This window comes from Gorilla gorilla, chromosome X, assembly GCF_029281585.2.
Source record: "Gorilla gorilla gorilla isolate KB3781 chromosome X, NHGRI_mGorGor1-v2.1_pri, whole genome shotgun sequence".
Lineage (NCBI taxonomy): Eukaryota > Metazoa > Chordata > Mammalia > Primates > Hominidae > Gorilla > Gorilla gorilla.
Genome location: NC_073247.2, coordinates 145,443,488 through 145,466,352, shown reverse-complemented (window position 1 = coordinate 145,466,352; position 22,865 = coordinate 145,443,488). Strand labels below are relative to the sequence as shown.

The 22,865-nt window shown below is 40.2% G+C and overlaps 1 protein-coding gene across 1 annotated transcript in view; it reads left to right on the top strand.

Annotated features, from left to right (window-relative positions):
- GPC3 (glypican 3) overlaps window positions 1–22,865 on the top strand; it is a 452,688-nt gene that overhangs the window by 288,025 nt on the left and 141,798 nt on the right. Inside the window, exon 5 of the mRNA XM_019019454.4 lies at window positions 7,310–7,435. Within this exon, the coding sequence (XP_018874999.1) occupies window positions 7,310–7,435 (126 nt within the window). The remainder of the gene's footprint in view (window positions 1–7,309; window positions 7,436–22,865) is intronic.

Below are 22,865 nucleotides of genomic sequence, written 5' to 3'. Positions count from 1 at the left end.
TGTTTCACTTTAAGTTTCAGTTTCCAAGAACCTATAAATGACATTAAGTGAGGACTTACTCTATATGTGTGTGTGGGTGGGGTGTATCTTTATTCAATTCAGCGAAAATTTAGTAAACACTTGTTAAGTACCAAAATGTATACTAGGCACTGAAAATACAAAGACACAATCTATGCTCTCCAGCTCAGTTTAATGGGGAAATAGACTTAAGTACAAATAATTCCTAAACAGCTTTGTAAGTGCTAAAGCAAAAGAATGTCCAGAGTACAGAGGCAGCCTACAGGGAAAGACAGAACCTTGAGGCTTCATGGAGGAAGTGGTATATGAATTTGTAGCCGAATCACATGCAGAGCTTTTTCAAAATTAGCACACCCACTCAGTCCCATTTTGAGATTACTCTGCCAACCTAGACACATTTATAAGTAGGAGGTTTACCCAGGCCTGTTGCTATAACTTCTATCTTGGGCTCTGGGGAACTCATTCCCTTTCGCCTTAGTGGGGACAGCTGTATGTGTGTTGATTCCTCCAGGGAAAGAAGAAATTGATAAATGAGATTTTTGCTGGGCACTGGGCTTGGTACTTTGTTTAGATTCATATACATATATTTCTGAGACTGAGTCTCACTCTGTTACCCAGGCTGGAGTGCAGTGGCGCAATCTCAGCTCACTGTGACCTATGCCTCCCAGGTTAAAGCCATTCTCGTGAGCCACCACACGTGGCCTAGATTCATCCTCCAAGGAAAAGAAAGGATAGTAAGAAAAACTGACAAAGCCTGTAGAGTTGAGTAAATGATGGTTAGGCAGAGCTTCTTTGGTGTTAGGAGACTGAGCCTGCCCAATGATGTTACTCACTTTTTTTGAAACTGAAGCATTAGAATCTGAGATGGAGCCTTTCTTTTTGAATTCTCTTGCAGAAGAAGAAAACGAAACAACAGGAGAGTATCTGATTTTATTTAACTCCCTCAAATAGGCATTGTAACCCCTTTTAGGGAGAGAGGAGAAGTGGGAATTAAGATGATCTCTTGCTAAATGCACTGCCCCCTGCAATCTGATGTTATTAAGAGGGTTTGTTTTTGCAGTGTTAGTACCTCTATAAATCTCTCAGTATGTTCTGCACAGCATTTCACACTGTCCAGAAAAATATATGTGCCTCTAGCACTCCTCATGCCCATGCCCAAGCTCCGTCCTCTGTGGTTAAAAATATGATAATTGCAAAGGAACCCTATTGTAGTATTCAGTCTGTGGAGGTTGTGAGCAAGCTGTCTGAATCTGATTATGAGTTGAAAAGCCCTTTGCCTTATTAAAATAACAACACACAATGAATTCCTTTGGTAGTATTCAGAAGTCATCTGTTTGTTTTGTCTGCCCCCAACTGGGTAGTTTGCAACACACAGCTAATCTTAGAAATAGCTTAGTTCAATTTCAAGGCGATTTGATACTCAACTGGTGGTCTATGTGTGGGACTCAGTGTTCCTTTAAGGGATAAGTATTGAAAATGTCTGTCATAGATTTAAAACAGTGAGTGGAGAACAAGATGCACAAGTAGTACAATCAGAATAGAAGAAATCAGATCTTCACAGCCCCTTCTAGATTTCATATTTTTGGCACATCTCAGTTGTCACCTTCTCCCTTCTTTGCCCTTCCGAATGTCTACTTCACTGCTTCCCTTATGATACTGTTTACCTTGCCACAATATACTGTTTGGTTGAGTACATGAACAATATTTTTCCATTGTTCAAATGCCGAATCTATGGTTGAATAGTCCATCTTGCATCTACAGATACCAAGCTTCTGGCCCAACTGCTAACTTGTGAGAAAGTCACACAGTTCCCTCCACCCTTGTGAAATTATATCTACATATTCCAGCCTTCTCCTTCCTGTGCTCCCCCTCCTCTCCTTCCCCTCTGACTTGGTCTAAAGCGGCAATGGATCAGGTGACACTAGTAAATGACCTAGAAAGAAAAGAACAAAAGCTGACCTCAGCTCCCCTAGTCCAAAATCAATGCCTGCTCCCACCCACTCTGAACAAAACAACAAAGTATGTCCTGAGTGAATCAACGAGTTCTGGATCTGGTACAAGTCATTCTGCCCTAAATAGGCCTCTACTTCTTTCAACATTTGTCAACACCATCTCTATGCTTCACATTGTGTAAGGGTTAGGCTCTGAGGAATGGAGGAGCACCTAGCTTAGTTAGGGAGGGAGACATGCAAATGAATAATTTCCATACATTGGGGGGTGAGTGCCAAATCAGAGCTAGGTGCAAAAGAGTGGCAGTGTCACAGATGGGGAAGATAGCCCCTCTCCTGGGAGCATTAAGAAAGACTTCTTGGAAAACGTAACTTTTGAGCTCAGCCTGAAGGATAAGTTCAAACAAGCTCAGCAGATTGAGGAAGGAAAGGAGGGCATTCTGGGCAAAGGGAACACTATGAGAAAAAGTATGGGCAAGTCTTTAGAATGGTAGAAAGCTCTAGTTAGGGATTAAACTGTGAAAGGCTCTCTCCAGCAGAATTAGGCATGATCTTACATCATTCCAATTTTCGTTATTTTAGTTTAGGTACTTTTTTGCATTGTCAACTTTTAAAAATAATAAGCTCATATTACTTTACATGAAGAGAAAAAAACGAACCTTAATAATAAAGGAAAAAGTTCCAGGTCTGCAGTCAGGGATGAAAGGCTGTTTTTACTTGCAGTGATTTCCAATTAGTGCTGCTTTGATGCCTGCCCAAGCAAATCATTGCAAGAAAGCAAAGGCAATCTCCTCCCCTGCAACCAAAGAAGGGAAGGGATGATCCTCTTCAGGATGATGGAAGCCCTCCAGGGAAGATCACGTGCACCCAACTGCCATATCTGAAAATGGCTCGTGCGTGCAAAGGGGCCCTATCCTTTAGTTCCACATTTAACACATTGAATGGAAACCTCTATGAAGAGACTTTTTCCTGAGCAGGCTGTCGTAAGCAAATGTTGGATTTGTCTAACTGAGAGCCGTAGGCATCAGAATTTTTGTATGTCAATGCTATGTTTGACATGTATGTATTAGAATAAAGTGGAATTACAATCGAAGAACATTCTCTTCAATCAAATTGTTTTTCCCATCCCAGGCAACGAATTGTCCAAACTTTCTATCCTCTTTTTTTTCCCCTAGGAACAATTCAGTTGAGCAGACTGTCTTAGTTCACACGTGGAGATTCTTTTGTTGTCTGTCATGAGCTACTAGCACAAAGGAAAAAAATCTGGACTGTGTCATACATGGGTAATTAACATGTGTCTTTAAAGAGAAAAATAGAAATATTCAACTCGTCTTTTACAACTATAAGCAGAGGAATATAAACCTTTATTTAAGAAAAGATTAAAATACGCTTAATTCCTGTGCTGGAACAAGTTTAGAAAGGAATGACAGGAAGAGACAAAGAAGAGGAGAGATGAGAAAGGCCCAGTAAACTTGGTAGGAGGTAAACTACTCTTGTAACTCTGCTGCTGTAGTGTCAGAGGACATTATCACCTGTTGTTGCTGTCCTTTGAAAAACTCATTAACTCTCCAACAGTTTCTGAAGTCTTCTTCCCTATCCTCCAAAACAGTATGTCTGCACTTATTTTCAATAATCAGTTTCTTTTAGAGACCAAGATGTATTTTCTCACAGTAATTCAGAAGGTTTTCCATAAAGGAATGGTCTTCGCCGTAACACTGTCCTTTGGGACTCTAAGATATTGACCAGTTTGCGAACTGTGCTGGAGATCTACTCTTTGTTCTCCCTGTCTCATCCCACAGGGCCTGGGAATTAGTTGAGAACCAGGATTTATTTAATTCTGAGTTTCTTGTAGTCAAATCTACCTTGGATTCTAAGTGGATTCTAATGGAGATAATACACACTAAGAACCAAAAAGAACTCAGAGAACAAGCCTATCAAGAAGAATAGGTTTTAAAGAAATAAATGTAAAACTTTACTCAAGAGAAAAATCTAGAACAAACTACATTGAAATATTAACAGTGATTATCTGTGTCTGGTGGGACAATGAATTTTTTTCCCTTTCTATCTTTCTTTATTTTCTAAATTCTCCATAGTGAACATATATTTCTTTTACAATGAGAAAGAAAACAAAATATTTTAGAAGATGGAGGAAGAAATATATTTGAACTGTTTACAGCTGGTGCGGCACTGAAGCTGCAGCTTTTACAAATTTCTCTTTTCTTCCCTCACCACCTATGTGTTTATTTTATTTGCATCCAGCCTGGCTTTTCCCAACTCTCCTCCCTGTCTGTTTTCATTCTTCCAAGGGGCATCCCTCCCCATACTAGAGAACCCTCTCTTTCTCTAAGACATATTTCTCACCTCTTCTCTACCCTTTCTTTTTAGGGGCAGGGGTAACAGCTTTATTGAGATTTAATCCACATACCATACAATCTATCCATTTAAAGTGTATAATTCAATTGTTCTTAGTATATCCACAGAGTTATGCAACCATCATCACAGTAGATTTTGGAACATTTTCATCACTTCAGGAAGAAACTCTGTACCCTTTAGCTATCATTCCCCAACCAGGTGGAGATAATTGAATCATGGCGGTGGTTCCCCCATCCTGTTCTCATGATAGTAAATTAGTTCTCACGATAGTAAATTAGTTCTCACAAGATCTGATGGATTCATAAGGGGCTTCCCCCTTTGCTTGGAACTCATTTTTCTCCTTCCTGCCACCATGTGAAGAAGGACACGTTTGCTTCCACTTCTGCCATAATTGTGAGTTTCCTGAGGCCTCCCCAGCCATGCAGAGCTGGCTTTTCTTTATAAATTACCCAGTCTTGGGTATTTCTTCATAGCAGTGTGAGAACAGACTAATACATTCACATTCTTTGTGGTTTTCTTAGACTTTTATCTTGACCCTTCCAGGTAATATCTTTCTATACTAAAGTGGGAGGTCTTATGTTTATTGCAGCCCCTCATGCTCTTGACATTTAGATCGAACCTCATCTGGATCTTCTTCAAATTGTCAATAATCTTTATGATCCACCAAGAAAACTGCAAGGGTTGGGAGAAGTTCAGGGTGTTTTTTTTTGTTGTTGTTTTTTGGGTTTTTTTTTTAACTTCTATGGAAATCAAAATGGAAGGCCTTGCATGGGTTCAATTTTTCTTGCCATGTGCTGTGTTAGTGAGAGGGGGTTTGGAGGTAGGGAGAGGCCTAAGGGAAACTCTTTCCTTTAAGAGAGGGCCATTGTTTCCCGTAGACTAATGGCCATATTCCATTTCCTTATGGAGTTGGGGGAATTACTTAGACTCAGCCTTTACTCTTTCAGCTTCCACTCTTGGGAACTGTATTATTACCTTGTAAAACAGAACATCTCTCCTATTAGCTGTTAATTGAACCCATCTTTTTCCTCTATGAGGAACTATAATGTTGACTTTTATTTTCAGAGCTCTGTATTGAGCCTCTTCTTTTTGGAGACTGATGGTGCTCAGACACCAGGGGTAGGCTGTGGGGTAGGGGGTACAGGCATAACAGGAAGTGACTTGTGGGTATCAGAAGTTAAATATGTCCCAACAACCTTTCTTGAGTTGTTCTGTCCATCACCTTGGCTTTGCAGTGACCCAAGCCTTTGTGAATCTATGCTGAGAGCCCTTTCTCTCCCTCCCCCGCCTCTTAAATCATTAGTTGAAATGAGTAGTTTTATGGTAATTGTCCTAGTTTGTTTTATGTTGCTGTAACAGAATTCCTAAGACTGGGTGATTTATCAAGAAAAGAGGTTTATTTATTAGGCTGGGAAGTTCAAGATTAGGTGGCCTCATCTTGTGAGGCCTTCATTTAGAAGGTCTCATACTGTGTGAAAACATGGTGGAGAAAAGGAAAGGGAACTGAGCACAAGTGAAAAGGACAAATACGAAAGGCAGTCTCACTTTATAACAACCGCTCTCCTGGTAACTAATCCATTCCCTGGAGAACCAACCCAGGCTTGCAAGGCAGACATAAATCCATTTTCACCTCTAAAAGGCACCACCTCCCAACACTGCCACCTTGGGGACCACACCTCCGCATGAGTTTTGGTGAGGACAAGCCATCTTAAACCATAGAGTAATAAAATGAAGAATCGGATTAAGTCCAAGAGGATATTTTCACCAGTCTTCCTCATTTGGCCAGATCTGAGAACAACTCCCAGAAGGCATTTCTGGGCTAAGGACTTCCACCAGTGTCCAAATGATATTCAGGCCTCTGGTTCCTATAGAGGCCTGTACATCAGGCCAGTCCATTCTTAGCCTGGAGACAATATTGAATAATTACTCCACTGCCAGATAATTCCCTGAATAGAGTCTCCAAAAACTTAGTATAGACATAAGGTACATTTGGATGTGAAGGATGCTTTAATTTTCTACCAGTAACATTGCTTTAGAAAATAAAGTGTGTTTTATTTTTCTTTATTTACCACTGTACATCTATTACATAGATATTTTAATATTTCTTTTTAAACATATCCACTTCTCTCCAGTCTAAGGCATATTACTTTGTGTATCCATGTACATCTGAAATGAGATAACAGACCTGAAATTTTTCTGGTATATGTGTGTGTATTTACATACAATTGCAGACATAATATATTCTCTCTCTCTGTCACTCTCTCTTTCTCTCTCTCTCTGTCACACACACACACACACACACACACTTGTCTTATTATATGTAGCACAAAAACAAAAGCAAATAAATAATAAAATATACTAGAATTGTCCCCCACCCTGCTCCCTCTCCCTCACAGGAGCCACAATATACAAATAACAAAGAAACCTTCCTCTTCTGGCAGATGTGAGTTGCTCTGACTGTATTGCCAGGAGAATTTCATAGAGCTTATACTGTTCTGAGCACCCTGCAATTCTGATCTGCAACCATTAGCCAGAGCCTATATGGAAACGGGCCATCTCTAGGGTAATAGCATTGTAAATTACAATCAATGCACCCAATTACACTCAGAAACCAAAAGATATGTAGTGCTCCAGTGTACCTTGTAAACAGCACCTTTGAAAATGTAGGTAACAGCATTCTGAATAAGAAAAATGGAAGTGGAACGTCTTAGAAAATGAATGTTGGAATTAAATCATCCTTCTGATAGAAACAGCACCTTATATGGCAGTCAACTTTTTTTCTAATATCATTTTATTGATTTTTTTTTAAAAAACTAAACTGTGGCCTTGTAGCCAAGAATGTCTTTAAAAGTCATTTATTGCTCTAATCAGCCTGGCAGAGCCTTTCTGTCATGCTGATAAGGAAATTAAACTTTTCTCATACTGAGTTTACTTGCCTCTTATGCACAGATGTTTTGTTTTTCTTTTAGGGAACTAATTCAGAAGTTGAAGTCTTTCATCAGCTTCTATAGTGCTTTGCCTGGCTACATCTGCAGCCATAGCCCTGTGGCGGAAAACGACACCCTTTGCTGGAATGGACAAGAACTCGTGGAGAGGTGATCTTTTTTGAAAGTTACATATAGCAATATTTGAGGAATAATTGTCATATGTTTATATAAAAGTTAATTATGTCTTCTATCTCCATTAATTTCACCAGAAAAATTCTAGAGAAATCTATGAGGCTGGTTGTGGTGGCTCATGCCCGTAATCCCAGCAGTTTGGGAGGCTGAGGTGGGCAGATCACCTGAGGTCAGGAGTTCGAGACCAGCCTAACACAGTGAAACTCCAACTCTACTAAAAATACAAAAGTTAGCCAGGCATGATGGCGCAAGCCTGTAGTCCCAGCTACTGGGGAGGCTGAGGCAGAAGGATCATTTGAACCTGGGAGGTGGAGGTTGCAATGAGCTGAGATCGCATCACTAAACTCCAGCCTGGGTGACAGAGCGAGACTCTCCAAGAAAAAGAGAAAACATCTATGACATTCCAGATGATGTCTATAATTTATAGCCCTCCTAGAAGTTGCAAAGTTTGAAACACATAGAGAACTGTGTCTGAAGGCAATTTTACAGAGTTTAAAGCATAAAACAACTTTCTTTTGTCTTCGATTCTTCCATCTCCTCATTATGTGGGTCCTTATTTATTTGATTTGAAGAAATCACATTCATCTTGAAAGCTATCATTTATTGAGAGTTAATTGTATATTAAGTACCATGCTAAGTGCTTTGTATGTATTATTTATCTTTATAAAAATCCTGTGAAATGAATACTGTTATTTTCCCCCATTATACAGATGAAGATAGAGAAAGGAAGAAAAGGGAGGGAAAGAGGAATACCATTTCACTGAGCAATTTTACTGAAATATTTTATGGAGCATTTGTGGGTTTTGTTTGTTTGTTTTGTTTTGTTTTTTTTTTGAGACAGAGTCTCACTTTGTCGCCCAGGCTGGAGTACAATGGTGCGATCTTGGCTCACTGCAACCTCCGCCTCCCAGGATCAAGTGATTCTCCCACCTCAGCCTCCCGAGTAGCTGTGATTACAGGCACCTGCCATCATGCCTGGCTAACTTTTGTATTTTTAGTATAGATGGGGTTTCACCATGTTGGCCAGGCTGGTCTCGAACTCCTGATCTTGGGCGATCCACCTGCCTCGGCCTCCCAAAGTGCTGAAATTACAGGTGTGAGCCACTCCACCCAGCCGAGTATTTGTTAATATAATCTATGCTATCATTATGTGTGAAGAATTTGCTCATCACTGAAAAGGAAATCATATATATTCATTATATTCATTTATTCAGCAGGTATTTACTGAGCACCTTCTAAGTGCCAAGCCTGTTGAAATGAACAAAATAGACATAATTTCCTGTCCTCGCAGAGCTTTCATTCTGGTGCGCTAGTGGTATTCCTAACCTCCATTGCTTTCCATGTGGCAGGAATAGCTTGCGATTAAAAAATTAAATCAAGAGGACAGAATGCTTAGGAAACCACAAAGAGTTGATGAACATGCTTTAGAAAATGTTTGTACAAGTAGCATGTTGTAGAGGAGAATACAGAAGAGACCCAAAATCGAGTCTGAATCTTTCACTAATTAGTTGCTTAACCAAGGGCAAGTGACTTAATCTCTCTAGGCCTTGGTTTCCCCCATCTAAAAAAGGAGGTGGTTGGATTAGAGCCCCTCCAGGTCTGACAATCTGTATTTTTTTCTTATTAATTTATTCACTCATTCATACCTTCAACATTTATGTTTTGAGATATTATGTGTTAGGCACCAAGCTGGGTGCTAGGTAGGGATGCAAGGGCGAAAAAGGCAAGTTAGCTGCTTTGAAGAGCTTACATTCTAGTGGGACCCAATACCAGGACATGGAATGCTGAATGGAATTTATTAACAGTGTAATGGAGTGCAAAGAGGAAGGCTTTGGAGCCAGATGAATTTGGATTTGCCTCTCAGTTCTGCTACTAACTGTGGCCTTGGGTGAGTCACTTAACCTAAAAAGTCTCAAGGTCCTCCTCCTCTGTAAGGGAAGGGCATCTCACAGGATTGTTGTAACTGTTAGGAGAGGTCATAAATGAAAAGCCCCTAGCAAACTGGCACATGCTGGAAGCTCAATTTATATTACTTCTCTGTTTTTCCCGTTTCCCCTTCACTCCTCCTCTTTCCAACACAAAACAAAAGACATGTCAAAAAATAGCTTGTTCCTCATCTATGCTATTTTACTGACATGGGACGATGAGAATAAGGTTGCGTGCCACCCTGAATGAGGCACTGAAATTGTATGGAGATACACTTCTCTCTGGCAAATGTAAATCAGCCTGGAAGGATTAATGGCTCCGTGCACTGGAGAAATAATGTATATTTGTCATCCTAAAAGCTCATCAGGTACTAAGAAGAATCATAAACATTTTTTTTTAATTTTCAGAAAAAAACAGTTGGTATTTGGCTTTATAAAAAGCTGATGCTTTAAAACTGATAGAAACAATAACTATTTGAAAAAGAATATATCCACAGGTCAAATATGTGCTTCTTACATAAACTTGATGACAAACCATTCCAGTGCCTTGTCCAGTGTTATGTTACTTTAGCGAAAAATGAACAACTCCTGAATATTTGTTTTAAGCGCTTATCTTCTAACCACGGTTTCTTATTAAAAAGGAAATTTTACTTTACAAATATATTTATTTACTGATGTGTTCATTCATTCACGTATTCATTCTAACAAATATTTGAGCACTTATCCAATATCAAGCACTAATATTTGTTTCTTCATTGTGATTGTTTGAAGCAAATATTATAACCCTGCTGGATTTATCTTCTATTGTTTATGGTGAAAAATTGGATCGATCCAGTTTTAGTTAATTGTAAAATAATTTATCCCTAGGCCTATGTATTTTGAATTAGTGGAATTTTTATTGAATTTTGCTCATACTGACTACTTCATGTTTGGTACACTTTGGTGAAGAATGATGCCCTGGAACCAAGAAATTTCTCTTCTATCAAATGGTGGATTCCAAAGCCTGCTAAATTTGAATGAGTCCAAAAGTTAGCCAAATGTACTTTTATATCATTAAAAGAACTATGTTAACTGAAATATTTTTGTTTCATTTGCTAGCTTTAAGCCTTAGGGTATTGAACAAAATAATAAAATAAATATTATAGTATGGAGAAAAGCTAATATTCCAAACTCCTATTTATATTTCTGATTTCTGAAAAATCTTTATTTTCAAAACGACTTTTATTGTTAATATATACTATCCAGGAAAGAAAGAAAGGAAAGAAGGGAGGTAAGAAGGAAGGAAGGATGAAGGCAAGGAAGGGAGGAAGAAAATAAATCAAACATATTTTCAGAGAGAATAAGGGTAGTGTAATCCAGGAAGTGACTCCTTCTTGGTTAGTAACCTCAGGTTATAATTAACTTGTACTTATTACTGACCTAATGCAATGATCAAACTAGGGAATAATGTCAAACTAAATTTTTTTAAAAATTACTCAGGAATATACCTTTAATAATACAAAGTTCTTTAGCCTGAAGACATGTATGGCTTCTATTTGTACCATTTATAAAGATTAGCTTTGCATTCGTGTCTCATCTATAGTGAAAACCTCTTTCTAGAGCTTTTCAATAAATTTCTCATTTAATTTAGTCTTAAGTAACAGTTACCACTTCCTATTGTCCAATGGGTTGTAACTTTGTTATCTTTCTAGGTCAAGTTTGTGTGCCTGTGAAAAATTTTACTTTTAGTCAAGAAAAATTATGAAAATCAAGGATCCTGATAGGGAATGAGACTTGTCAGTGGAGACACTTGATCAAAAGGAAAATATTGATGTTGAGGGAAATACTGAGCAATATTCATGTCAGCTGGGTTATTAGAGCTGTTTGTAGCCTACTATGGATGTGTCGATCACTCAACTTTTAAAGAGTTAATTCCTTATCTCTCTGAATAAGGTCATATTTTCCATCCTTTCCATTTTTATCTCTTATGAATGCAATCAATTGAAATATGAATGAAGAGAATGTTTTCACCAATCCAGTCTTAGAGAGTACCACATAAGCCTATCATTCTTCCTTCTCAGCTTCCCACCACCACCCTATCTGGGCTTGAGATAAACATTGGTTTGTCTACCAGGACTTAGCTGAGAAACCTTCAAATTAGCAAACTGGGCCCATGTAAGATATCCTCTTTTATGTGAGCCACTAGCATATCCTACAGGCAAAGATTTCCTAAAATTGCCAAAGGCAGAAAGATCCTCCAGCTTCTGCCTTTGTCAAACTACAGAGAATTTCACTTAGAGAGTCCTTGAGACCAAGAGAAAGATAAAGGAACCCAGATTGCTGAGTTAACACTGGGCTTCACAATAAGTAAATGTCTTTGCCCTGATAACACCCAAATGAAGAGTGAACATTTTTGTAAATCATCCTCAAACACCCTTTTCACTAGGCCAAATATCTGGATAATTGACTGAATTTTCATTCATTTTCTGGATAGTTTGATACTTTATAAATTAGTATAACAGAGCAACTATAAATTAGTTTTAGTTTCTATAAATTAGTTTAGAATCTATAAATTAGTAAACAGAGTTTGACACTTGTTTAAATTAGTATAACACAGGAACTGTTTAAACTATATATGTTCAAAAACCCCTAGTTTGTGAGAAAAAAAAAAACGTGTTTTGTCTTTACATTTAATATCTGATAGGCCAGGCGTGGTGGCTCACGCCTGTAATCCCAGCACTCTGGGAGGCCGAGGCAGGCAGATCACAAGTTCAGGAGTTCGAGACCAGCCTGGCCAATATAGTGAAACCCCATCTCTACTAAAAATATTTTTTAAAAAAATTATCCGGGCGTGGTGGCAGGTTCCCGTAGTCCCAGCTACTTGGGAGGCTGAGGTAGGAGAATCACTTTCCAGGAGGTGGAGGTTGCAGTGAGCTGAGAACCCAGGAGGCAGAGGTTGCAGTGAGCTGAGATCATGCCACTGCACTCCAGCCTGGGCGACAGAGTAAGACTCCATCTCAAAAAAAAAAAAAAAAAAAAAAACTCTGATAATTCAGGCTCATTCCACACAGATTGAGCACTTAATATATAATAGGGCATACCTTGATAAGTAGAATCCAGCTCCTGCCCCTGCTAAGGAGTTCACAACCTAGAGAAGGATGAGGAAAGAAAATCAGCCCATCTCTGCCGGGCACGGTGGCTCACGCCTGTAATCCCAGCACTTTGGGAGGCCGAGGCAGGCAGATCACGAGGTCAGGAGATCGAGACCATCCTGGCTAACATGGTGAAACCTCGTCTCTACTAAAAATACAAAAAAAAAAAAAAATTATCCGGCCATGGTGGCAGGTGCCTGTAATCCCAGCTACTTGGGAGGCTGAGGTAGGAGAATGGCGTGAACCCAGGAGGCAGAGCTTGCAGTGAGCCGAGATCGCGCCACTGCACTCCAGCCTGGGTGACAAAGTGAGACTCCATCCGTCTCCAAAAAAAAAAAAAACAAAACAAACAAACAAACAAACAAAGAAAATCAACCCCATCTCTTCCCCAGCAGTCCAGGGAGAGCTCCTCTTAGAGGTATCACAACAGAGGCCCCATCCATGTGTATTGTGCATGTGTGTGCAGGCGCAAGTGTGTGTGTGTGTGTGTGTGTGTGTGTGTGTTGAGGTAAAATTTGCATGACAAAATTACCATTTTAAGGTATACGATTCAGTGGCATTTAGTCCCTTCACAATGTTGTACAACCACCATCTCTCTCTAGTTCCAAGACATTTCATCACTCCAAAAGGAAACCTTGTTGTACATTAATGGGCACTCCCCATTTCCCCTTTCCTCCAGCCCCTGGCAAGCAACAATCTGCTTTCTGTCACAACAGATCTACTTATTCTAAGGGTTTCATATAAATGGAATCATTCACTTAGCATTATGTTCTTAAGGTTTATCCAAGTTGTAGCACATATCAGTACTTTATCATTTTATGGCCAAATAATATTTCATTGTAAGTATATAACATATTTTGTTTATCCATTCATCAGTTTTTATCCATTTTTATATAAACTCTGAGCAACTACTTCTCTGTCAGATCTCTCTCACTACCTCTGCATTCAGCTTAGCTCACCCTTATCCTTGAAGACAGGTCAGCCAAACCTATAGGCCTCCCATCCCCATCATCCTTGAGCACCATCTAAATGCTAGCCTATCACCAGACCTCATCTCTGTAATCCTTTGCAATGATTCTCCCCTGAGTCTTTGTCTCAGCCTTCTGTTTGTAGTCAGCTGGCCTCTCCTACAATTAGCACACCTCCCATAGGGGTTTATATTTCCCTAGTGACTTTGAGGCTTATCAACTCTGCATAGACAACTGCTTTACTTTGTGGCACGATGCCTTAGTTCCCTTTGTGATTCAGCTGGAGCTGCTAATGCTACCCCTTTATCATGTTGCTGGGCCAGATGGGCCTAGCTCCAGATGTCAGCTCCAGGATATTGCTGTTTTCTGGCTGACAGTTTCTACATAGCCACTTCTGTTCATTATGAATTGGAGCTGGGCATGGTGACACGTGCTTGTTGTCCCAGCTACTCAGAAGGCTAAGGCAGGAGGACTATTTGAGCCCAGGAGTTTCAGTCCAGCCTGGGCACACAGCAAGACCCCATCTCTTAAAAAAAAAAACTATGTTACGATTGCATGTTCTTCTTTAATTCTCTCATGATGACTCTGAGACTCTCACATGGGGCAGCTGGCATTACTAAATAAACTCCCTAAGATCTGCAGGGGCAAATTGTGGTGAATCTGCCTCCTCTTTATCTTATGCAATCTTACCTCTCATTTCACCTGAGAAATTATATATATATATATATACACACACACACACACACTTTGAATTCTCTTATTTCCATTGACCAGACAAGTCTTCCAATGTTTCTAATGCCTCTTCAGGATTTCTCTGCTTAATTGAGAAGGCAGAAGTGGGAATATGCAAAGCAATTATGTTAATTCTCAGAGTTTTGTCCGTTGTCTCAAAACCTTCTGGATGTTTCAGAAAAGTACAGTAAGGAAACATTTTTCTCTCTCTTCTGCTGGGTTGGAAGGATAGACTGTGGCATGTCAGCAAGTTGAAGTGAATATGAGAGAACCATGAACACCCAATTCGTGAGATGTGTAAAATCATACAAACAATTAAATGACCGAAATAGCTTCTTTTTTCCCCTATGATCTAGGAAAGGCAAGGGAGAATAGTTGATTCTGCTTTTATAATGCAATTATTTTAAGAACACGGTATGTTTTGAGAAATTTGGTTGGGGGCACAGTTCTTTCTTTTCTTTAATTTTTATTTCTATAGCTTTTGGAGTACAAGTGGGTTTTTGTTACATGGATCAATTATATAGTGGTGAATTCTGAGATTTTAGTGCATCTATCACCCAAGTAGTGTATGTTGTATCTAAAAATTTCTAACACGAAAAAGTCTTTCACTGGTTTACATGGAAACAAGGAAAGACCTTCAGAATCTTCAATCTAGTAGTAAAGAGATTAAGTAAAAAAAAAAAGACCTATATGCCAAAGTGCATATATACTCACACATACATATAAAACATGCACATCTCATTCTAGTCATGTCAGAACAGGCCAGTGGTATGCAGCAGTTGCTATACATCGCTTCCATGCTTTCGTGCTAAAATAAGTTATTATTTGTTGTTGTTGTTTTTTAATTTATAGGGTGGCTTTTCTCCAAAGGGCCCAAGGCAGTATGCATACAATTTTAAATATAGGATAGCCAATGCAAACATCAATGGAGAAATAAATAAATAAAATACAGAGCCAAGAGGAAGAGGGTACAGAAAAACATAAACAATGGACAATGGAAATAATATTCAGTAGCACTGAGTCAGGTCCGAAAGTCCATTGATTCAGGCATAAGTCAGACTAAAGTCATGCTGAAGGTAAGACTCAGTAGCTCTTCTCAGCCACTGTTGTGGTGATTTGAGGGTTAGAAACTGAGGTATAGTCTTCAACTTCCCAGCTCTCTCTTCTCATAGCTAGTTCTTCCTTTGCCCCTATATTGGAGGAGGCTCTGCTTATGAAAGGCTGGTGTGAGGGACAGAGGGACAAATAGGGCTTCGGTATTTGATTTATCACTATCTATCTCCACAGTTCCTGGTCCCCCTAAGACATTTTTGGATTTCATTTCTACTTTAGTTTTCCCAGGAGCAGAAACATGACACTTCATTTTTTCCGATTTGGGGAACTGCTATGTTAGCCTGAGTGTGTGCCCAAGAATGAACATACTGAAGTATAATGATGCTTTGCTAGTATGGCAGTTTACATATTCTACCTTGCCTTAGATAAGTCAAGATTGCTCTTGGAAAGCCTTTGAAGGAGAAATGGATTATGCAGAAAGTGACTTAATTTGGTATAGCATGAAATATTTATGGCAGCTAAGAATTTTTTTAAATCCGGGTAAGGCAGAACAGATCAGTTTGGAGAGTACCCCCATGTAATAATCTCTCTATGGACTTAGATTGGCATATTTTTCAGCAGCGATTTCTCTTAGATGTAGTCTTTAGTGACAGCTATTTATCAGGACATACTCTCGTGGCAATACAGTAACATTTATCCCTTAAGATTATGGTGTCATACACAGTAGCTTTACCTTCAGAATTGAGTGAGAAAAACACAGCTTATGCTGCTGACGGATGGCTTAATACAGTGTGCTCCATTCAGGATGTGTTAGACTTGGTTGACTGTCATGTCTTAAGTAGCAGGAAGAGACATTTTCATGGCTCAACATTGAAATGTCTATAGACAACCTGTTGAATACTGGATAGCTTATTACTTTAAGCAGATTGTGTCCTATTAGTATACAATTCTAGCCTCTGTTGAGTTCAGTTGGATCATTTTGTGATACAAAGAGCATTTGGGGGCCTCCAAAGCAGGTCCCAGCATATCCACACCCTCAACAAATAAACATCACCTCCTAATTTCCTCTTGGAAATGTGATTCTGATGATTGCATAAGGCCTGTCTCCTTTTACTATCACTGCTCCATGAATCAGAAATCTTCTATTTTAGCCTGGAAGGCTTAGGAGATGGAACCAGGAAGAAACATATCTGCTTTTAAGAAATGAGTAAATTAACATACTAGAGCTTCTCTGCCCCTTAACTATTATTGCCTCCTTCAAAGGTAGTGCCTTGGTAAGTGACAGATGGACTCCACTGATGCTGCCAGTCTTCCAAATAATTTTTCTGCCTCCTTTTTGGAAAAAGCCTTGTGGGTTTATGGCTGATCCCTGCCGTCTACAAGTTGTTGATTCTCAACCAGTTGATTATCGGTGGTGCAGGCTGAGGTCTTCAGTGAGAAGACCTCACTGAAGTTAGGAAACATACACTAGGTAATTAATACATACTGGGAAGAGTGCAATCTTTAGAATGATCCAGATGGATTTTTTTTTTTTTTTTTGAGTCAGAGTCTAGCTCTGTCACCCAGGCTGGAGTGCAGTGGCACAATTTTGGCTCACCACAACCTCAGCCTCCCGGATTCAAGCGATTCTCCTGTCTCAGCCTCCCAAGTAGCTGGGATTATAGGCACGTGCCACCATGCCTGGCCAATTTTTGTATTTTTAGTAGAGACGGGGTTTCACCATGTTGGTCAGGCTGGTCTCGAACTCCTGACCTCAAGTGATCTGCCCTCCTTGGCTTCCTAAAGTGCTGGGATTACAGGCGTAAGCCACCGCACCCGGCCCCAGATGGATATTTTAATCCTGGTTCAGACACCAGCTGTGTGCTTTGGGCAGGACATTTAATATGACATTCTGTTACCTTATTTATAAGATGGGAGTAATGATACCTACTCTGCAGGGCTGTTGTGAAGATAAGTTCTGGCACGTAGGCACTTAAATAATTGATAGCTGGTGTTGATGTTGTCATTACTATTATACCCTGGTTGAGCAGCCCATGTAAATGTCCAGAGTAAGGGTGAAGAGGTGTGGGCCATGTTTCTTCCCATAAAGGTAAACTGGATTTTTTTTTGGGAAATAATGTGAGTCTTTGGGAACCAAACTGCTAAATGAGGTGGCTGATCAAGCAGGCTCATACCATTTGGGGTTCATTTGGAGTGAGAGGATAAAATAATAGGACTGTTTCCTTCTTCTAACATTTATATTGGCTTTAAATGGGGTTTCCAAAAAGGAGTTCCAGGAATTTTTTTGTAGAGACTGGGTCTCGCTGTGTTGCTCAGGCTGGTCTGGAACTCCTGGGTTTAAGCAATCCTCCTGCCTCAGGCTCCTAGGTAGCCGAGATTATGGTCATGTACCACCACGCCCAGCAAGAAGTGTTTTGAGTGATGTCAGCATAATTGTTGCAACAACGTTTGGGCTGCATACGTTCTGGTAGATTTATACAAGTTTGAAATCTGTCATGACTTTATATTCACCCCTCAGAGAGCATGTAAGTTGAATACTGATTGAAACAAGGCTGCTGAGTGTGATAAGTGTCCTGACGTTTCCCTGGTAAATTTCTTTTAGTGTTATCAGTGTCACTTCATCAGAACACCTCTGACCTCTACAAACAGTAACACCCGCCTGAAACATTTTTGTCCAATTTCTCTGACTCAGAAAGTTTCTTTCTGATAGTCAATCACTGAGCATCAGTGAAAGTGGACTCTTGGGACTTGGAGTGTGAAGCACAGGGAAAGGTATGTTAGGGAAGCCTCTTTCTTGGGAGCTTCCTGCTAGCGGCCCTGCTCTTAGAACACCTCTGGCAGTTGTCATTGTTGTGGCTGTGATCGTTGGATTGTGGTGGTGGTTTTTCTGTTCCACAGGCCACAGGAAATGGCTGGCAGGTGCCACTTTCTTTGCTGCTACTGGCACAGTTCTTTCCCTAGGGTACAAGCTCTTGGTGACTTCTTTGAAAGAAATTTAGCTCTCCTATTTTTTGCTCTTTCTTCCTATACTTCAGCAAGTACAAAATCTTGTTTGAGTTTCTCTGATGATTTTTTTACTGATAGAAATGTAGCCAAACAGTTGAGGGATTAACAAAAAGCACACACAGTTATGTGGCAACCTAAGGCAGTGTAGTAGAGTGTTTAAACTTACAACCTTAGAGTCAGCAAAGCCTGGGTTTGAATGCCTGCTCCATTACCTATTAGCTCCTTTTCTTCTCTGATCCTCAGCTTCCCCACATGTAAAATGGAGTTAATAGTTTCTCCCTTAACAGATTGTTGAAAAGATTCCAGGAGATTGCGAAGTGCAGAGTATAGTGCCTGGAACACAGTTAGTCTCTCAAAAATGGTAGCTATTATTGCTGTTCTTCAAAAAAACCTATAAAAAAGCCCTTGAAGATCTTTACTGGGAGATAGATGGAGTTAGGCCTGATATTGGCTCCCTTCAATAACCCATTCTTAACTTTTCAGGATCACCTACTCCCCTCTCATTTTTATGTTATTTCCTCTTTTTTCTGCAAAAACATCAAAATCCCAATCCTTGGTCATGGTTGGTACAAATGGTGGGCATTTGAGTCCACTGGGGATCAAGTGAGAGTTATTTGCATCTAAGGGTATGCACTAGGCTGGCCTTCTTACCTTCAGCATCTTGTTTCACAGCAAAGACATCTTAAACCATTTCTCCTATAACTGCTTTATAGAGATTAACTCGGGCAATCTTCCTAAATTACATTAAAAACCATGATGAGTCTAGTTGCAGGTCAAAAATAGTTGTTCAGTGCTCTAAAGTCCTTTCTGTCACCCTTGAGTTAGCCTTTGTAGAAAAGGAGAAAGATCATTAAAATCAGTCACGATTTCCCAATTTCTCAAGCCAATGAATTTTATTCTTTTACGTGAGTATGGCTTTGATCCATGGGTTTGTCTCCTTTATAATGTAGTTTCATTTCCCTGGAAAAGAAATTTGTTTTAATTTGTAACTCCAGTGTCACAGGAGCTTCCTATTTTTTGCCCGCTGAGATCTTAGTGATCCACATGGTCAGATGGATCTTAAAAACTACCCAAATGAACTTTTTCTTGGTTTGAGCCACTTGTTGGCCCATTTTATCATTGTTCTCTTTGCTTCTAATCACAGCTTCGGGCCTAGAGCTGGGATGAGTACTTGTTCAGCAGGAGCCAGAGTAAGGTGTTCCCACCTGGGGTAGGGATACAGCAGTTGGGGTTGGAGGGATGCATAGAGGATTGCACTATGTAAGAACTCATGCTGAAAAGCTAATTTCCAAATACTATTAGGGAGCACTAAGACAAGGACCATCTTAGAATGGGCTAGAAAAAGAGCCATTGGCTAGCTTACCCCTACTTATCCTTAACATTATCTCTTCTGAGGACCCTGGATCCTCCTGTCCACACCTTTGTCTGGGTTAAGGCTTGCTGGCACCTTATCTTCTCTCTAGCATGTCCCCAGTGACACTATATTGAGAGCTTTTACATGACTGTCTGTAATCTTCTAGTAGCTCCTTCATGACTGGTACTGTGGGCCGGGCACAGTGGCTCATGCCTGTAATCCCAGCACTTTGGGAGGCCAAGGTGGGTGGATTGCCTGAGCTCAGGAGTTGGAGACCAGCCTGGGCAACATGTCGAAACCCTGTCTCTACCAAAAATACAAAAAATTAGCCAGGCGTGGTGGCATGTGCCTCTAGTTTCAGTTACCCGGGAGGGTGAGGCGGGAAGATCGCTTGAACCCGAGAGGTCGAGGCTGCAGTGAGCTATGATCGCACCACTGCACTCTAACCTGGGTGACATAGTGATCCCTTGTCTCAAAAAATAAAATAAAATAAAATAAAAAATAAATAGTAGTACTATGTCTTCCATCTATAGAACCTCATTGCTTAGCTGTGCCTGCCATAGAGTAAACTCTCTATACATGTTTATTGAATTCGTAGGATGAACCAACAAACATAGTTGTGGGTAACAGACCTTAGTACTAGGCCTAGCTTCCCATGGTATCACTGTACCATTAAGCAGATTACTTAAACTCTATTTTGTTTTCTCCTTTTGTGAAATTAATACCTCTCCTGCCTACCTCAAAGGGTTGCTGTGAGCCTCCAATAAGAAAATGCATATGAGATGTTTTTGAAAATTATAAATTACCCTCCATTTACTAGATGTTAGTGTAGAAGAGTAGATCAGATGTAGGGGGAAGTTTTACCCTGAATAAATGGAACATTGGGTAATCAACACAGCATTACTGGGCTCTCTTTACAAACATGGATCCTTTAGTAGCTTCCTGAGTATCTCTCTCTGTACATCTCTCAAGGACTTGAGGAATGTTACTTAAAAAAAATTTTAAGCAAATCCACCTATCCCCATGAATTTTATTTTTAAACAAGTCAGCCCGTGGTGCTGAATTAAACCAGTTGGCCCTCGATAAGGAAATACTTTGAGAGATTGGTAGCATCAGTTTAAATTAATGAAAAGTCTGAGTGACAGATCATTTTAAAGTAAATGCAGTTTTATTACTTTCAAGCACATATAATAACAATGCTGGGAATTGAATTTGGAGAAAGACAACATGTGTCAGAGAATCGAAGCATACAAATAAGAATCATTGATAATGAGGCTATTGCTGTGTGGCTGTCCTGCTAAAGACCATCCTCCTCAAATTGGCTAATGTTCCCCTGGAGAAGCTTATCTATTTAAGAAACCCCTATTTTTTTCATTTATAGGCATGAAGAAAGTACCATTACAAATTCCTATACATGGCTTCTGGATAACCCAGCTTTTTCAAACCCCAGTGGATAGCATCTAGCAGCAGTGCCCTGCTCTCTGGTTATAACAAATAGTAATTTCGAACAGCAAACACCCTCTGGCCCCTACAGTGATCAACTTTTTCCAGGTTGCCTAGGACTTTCCAGGTTTAGCACAGAAGGTCCCAAGTCCTAGGAAACCCCTCAGTCCCAGCAAACTGGAGTGGTTGGTTACCTATTGGTACCTATGACTCTTACAGCTACTAAATATAGGGAAAAGATGCAGTCATGGGGGTTTACATTGAAGGGGTGGAGGAGAGCTGGGAGAGCTGCAGCTCACCCATTCTGTTGGTTTCTCTGCCTTCACTTTTTAACTCCTCTTACCTTTTCCTCCCTGATGCATTTTGATCATTGCCCTCTTCCCTTTGCTCTCTCAAATTCTAAGGGTACAGTGGGACTTCAGAAAGCAGGACTGAGACAGTAAAGTGGCTAATAATAGTAATAACTAACCATTCTATGGAGCTTCCCAAGTGCCACACAATATGCTAGGCAGTTTGTATGCATTGACTAATTCTCAACAACAGCCTTTTGAAGCAGACAGTATTATTACCTACATTTTACTGATTCTACTGATGACATTGAGTAAATTACCAAAGGCCACAGCAAGATGGGCTTCAAACCCATCCAATCCATCCCTTACCCACAGCACTGTCCTGCCTGTCAAATGCCTGGCTTCTCTCCTGCAAGGTTTAAAGCCTTCTCACCTTCTTCCTATTCTTGGTGGAAATCCTGACCTCAGCTTGCTTTAATCTGTCATCCAGCAGACCTGGAATGAGTGTTCTGTCCAGCTTTTCTCTGGTCTGTACTGCTATACCCTGTCCTTTCCTTGTTCCCTGCCCAGTCTTGGTCCATGAGAGTAGAAGTACATTTCCTGCCTCTCATACCATGCTTCTCTGCTCTCATGTCCTCTCAAGTCTATAAGGCGCCATCCCCTGGAAGAAGGAGTTCTTAGAGATATTTCAGCCCCTTGCTAGAAAATGGCACTCACCTGCCTCTGAGGCTAGCTCTCCATTTAATCTCCTCTACTCACATGCCTCTGATAATAAAGCCATTGCCTGTGCATCCCCTGTGGCGCTTTGGAGTCCATGCAAACAAACAAACAAAAAACCTTTGCCCTAGGCTGAGACTCCAGCCTGAGTCCTAGCTCTACTGTGAACTTGTTGCATGACCTTGGACAAGTCACTGCACTTCTGTTTTTTCTTTTACTTATAAAATAAAGGAATTTGACAAAATCACCTCTAAAGCACTTTCCACCTATAACAGGCTATGAGATCCTATAACAAAGATATTTGATGGGGGAGGGAATATGAAAGGAAAGGGAACACCATAAAGCTACCTTAATGACTTTGAATTTGATGCCTTCCCAAGTAGACCAAAGTGAAAGTGATTCGAAAGGAGCCCCAGGGTATAATCATTCTCCTGATGACAGCAGTGAGCTCTTCATTTTACTCCTACAGGTATTATTGGAGCTACAGGGGAGCAGGAAGGTTGGCTGTTTGAGATGTCAGAGTTGTTCTCGATTTCTAATGTTGGAGAGTTTGGGGTGCAACTCACATAATTAAACCTTAAAGAAAATGTTTCCCCCATAGCACTGCATAACTCCAATGGGGCTTCTGAGCAGGAAAAAAAAATGGAATTCAATGTCTGTTGCTCCCAATAATATTTGACACAACTGTCCAGAATGAAAATTAGAAGCCCTCTAACTACAGAGATATATCAGTGACAGGAGAGAGACATTGGGGGAGTTCCAAGGGCTGAAGGGCAGGTTAAGAGCA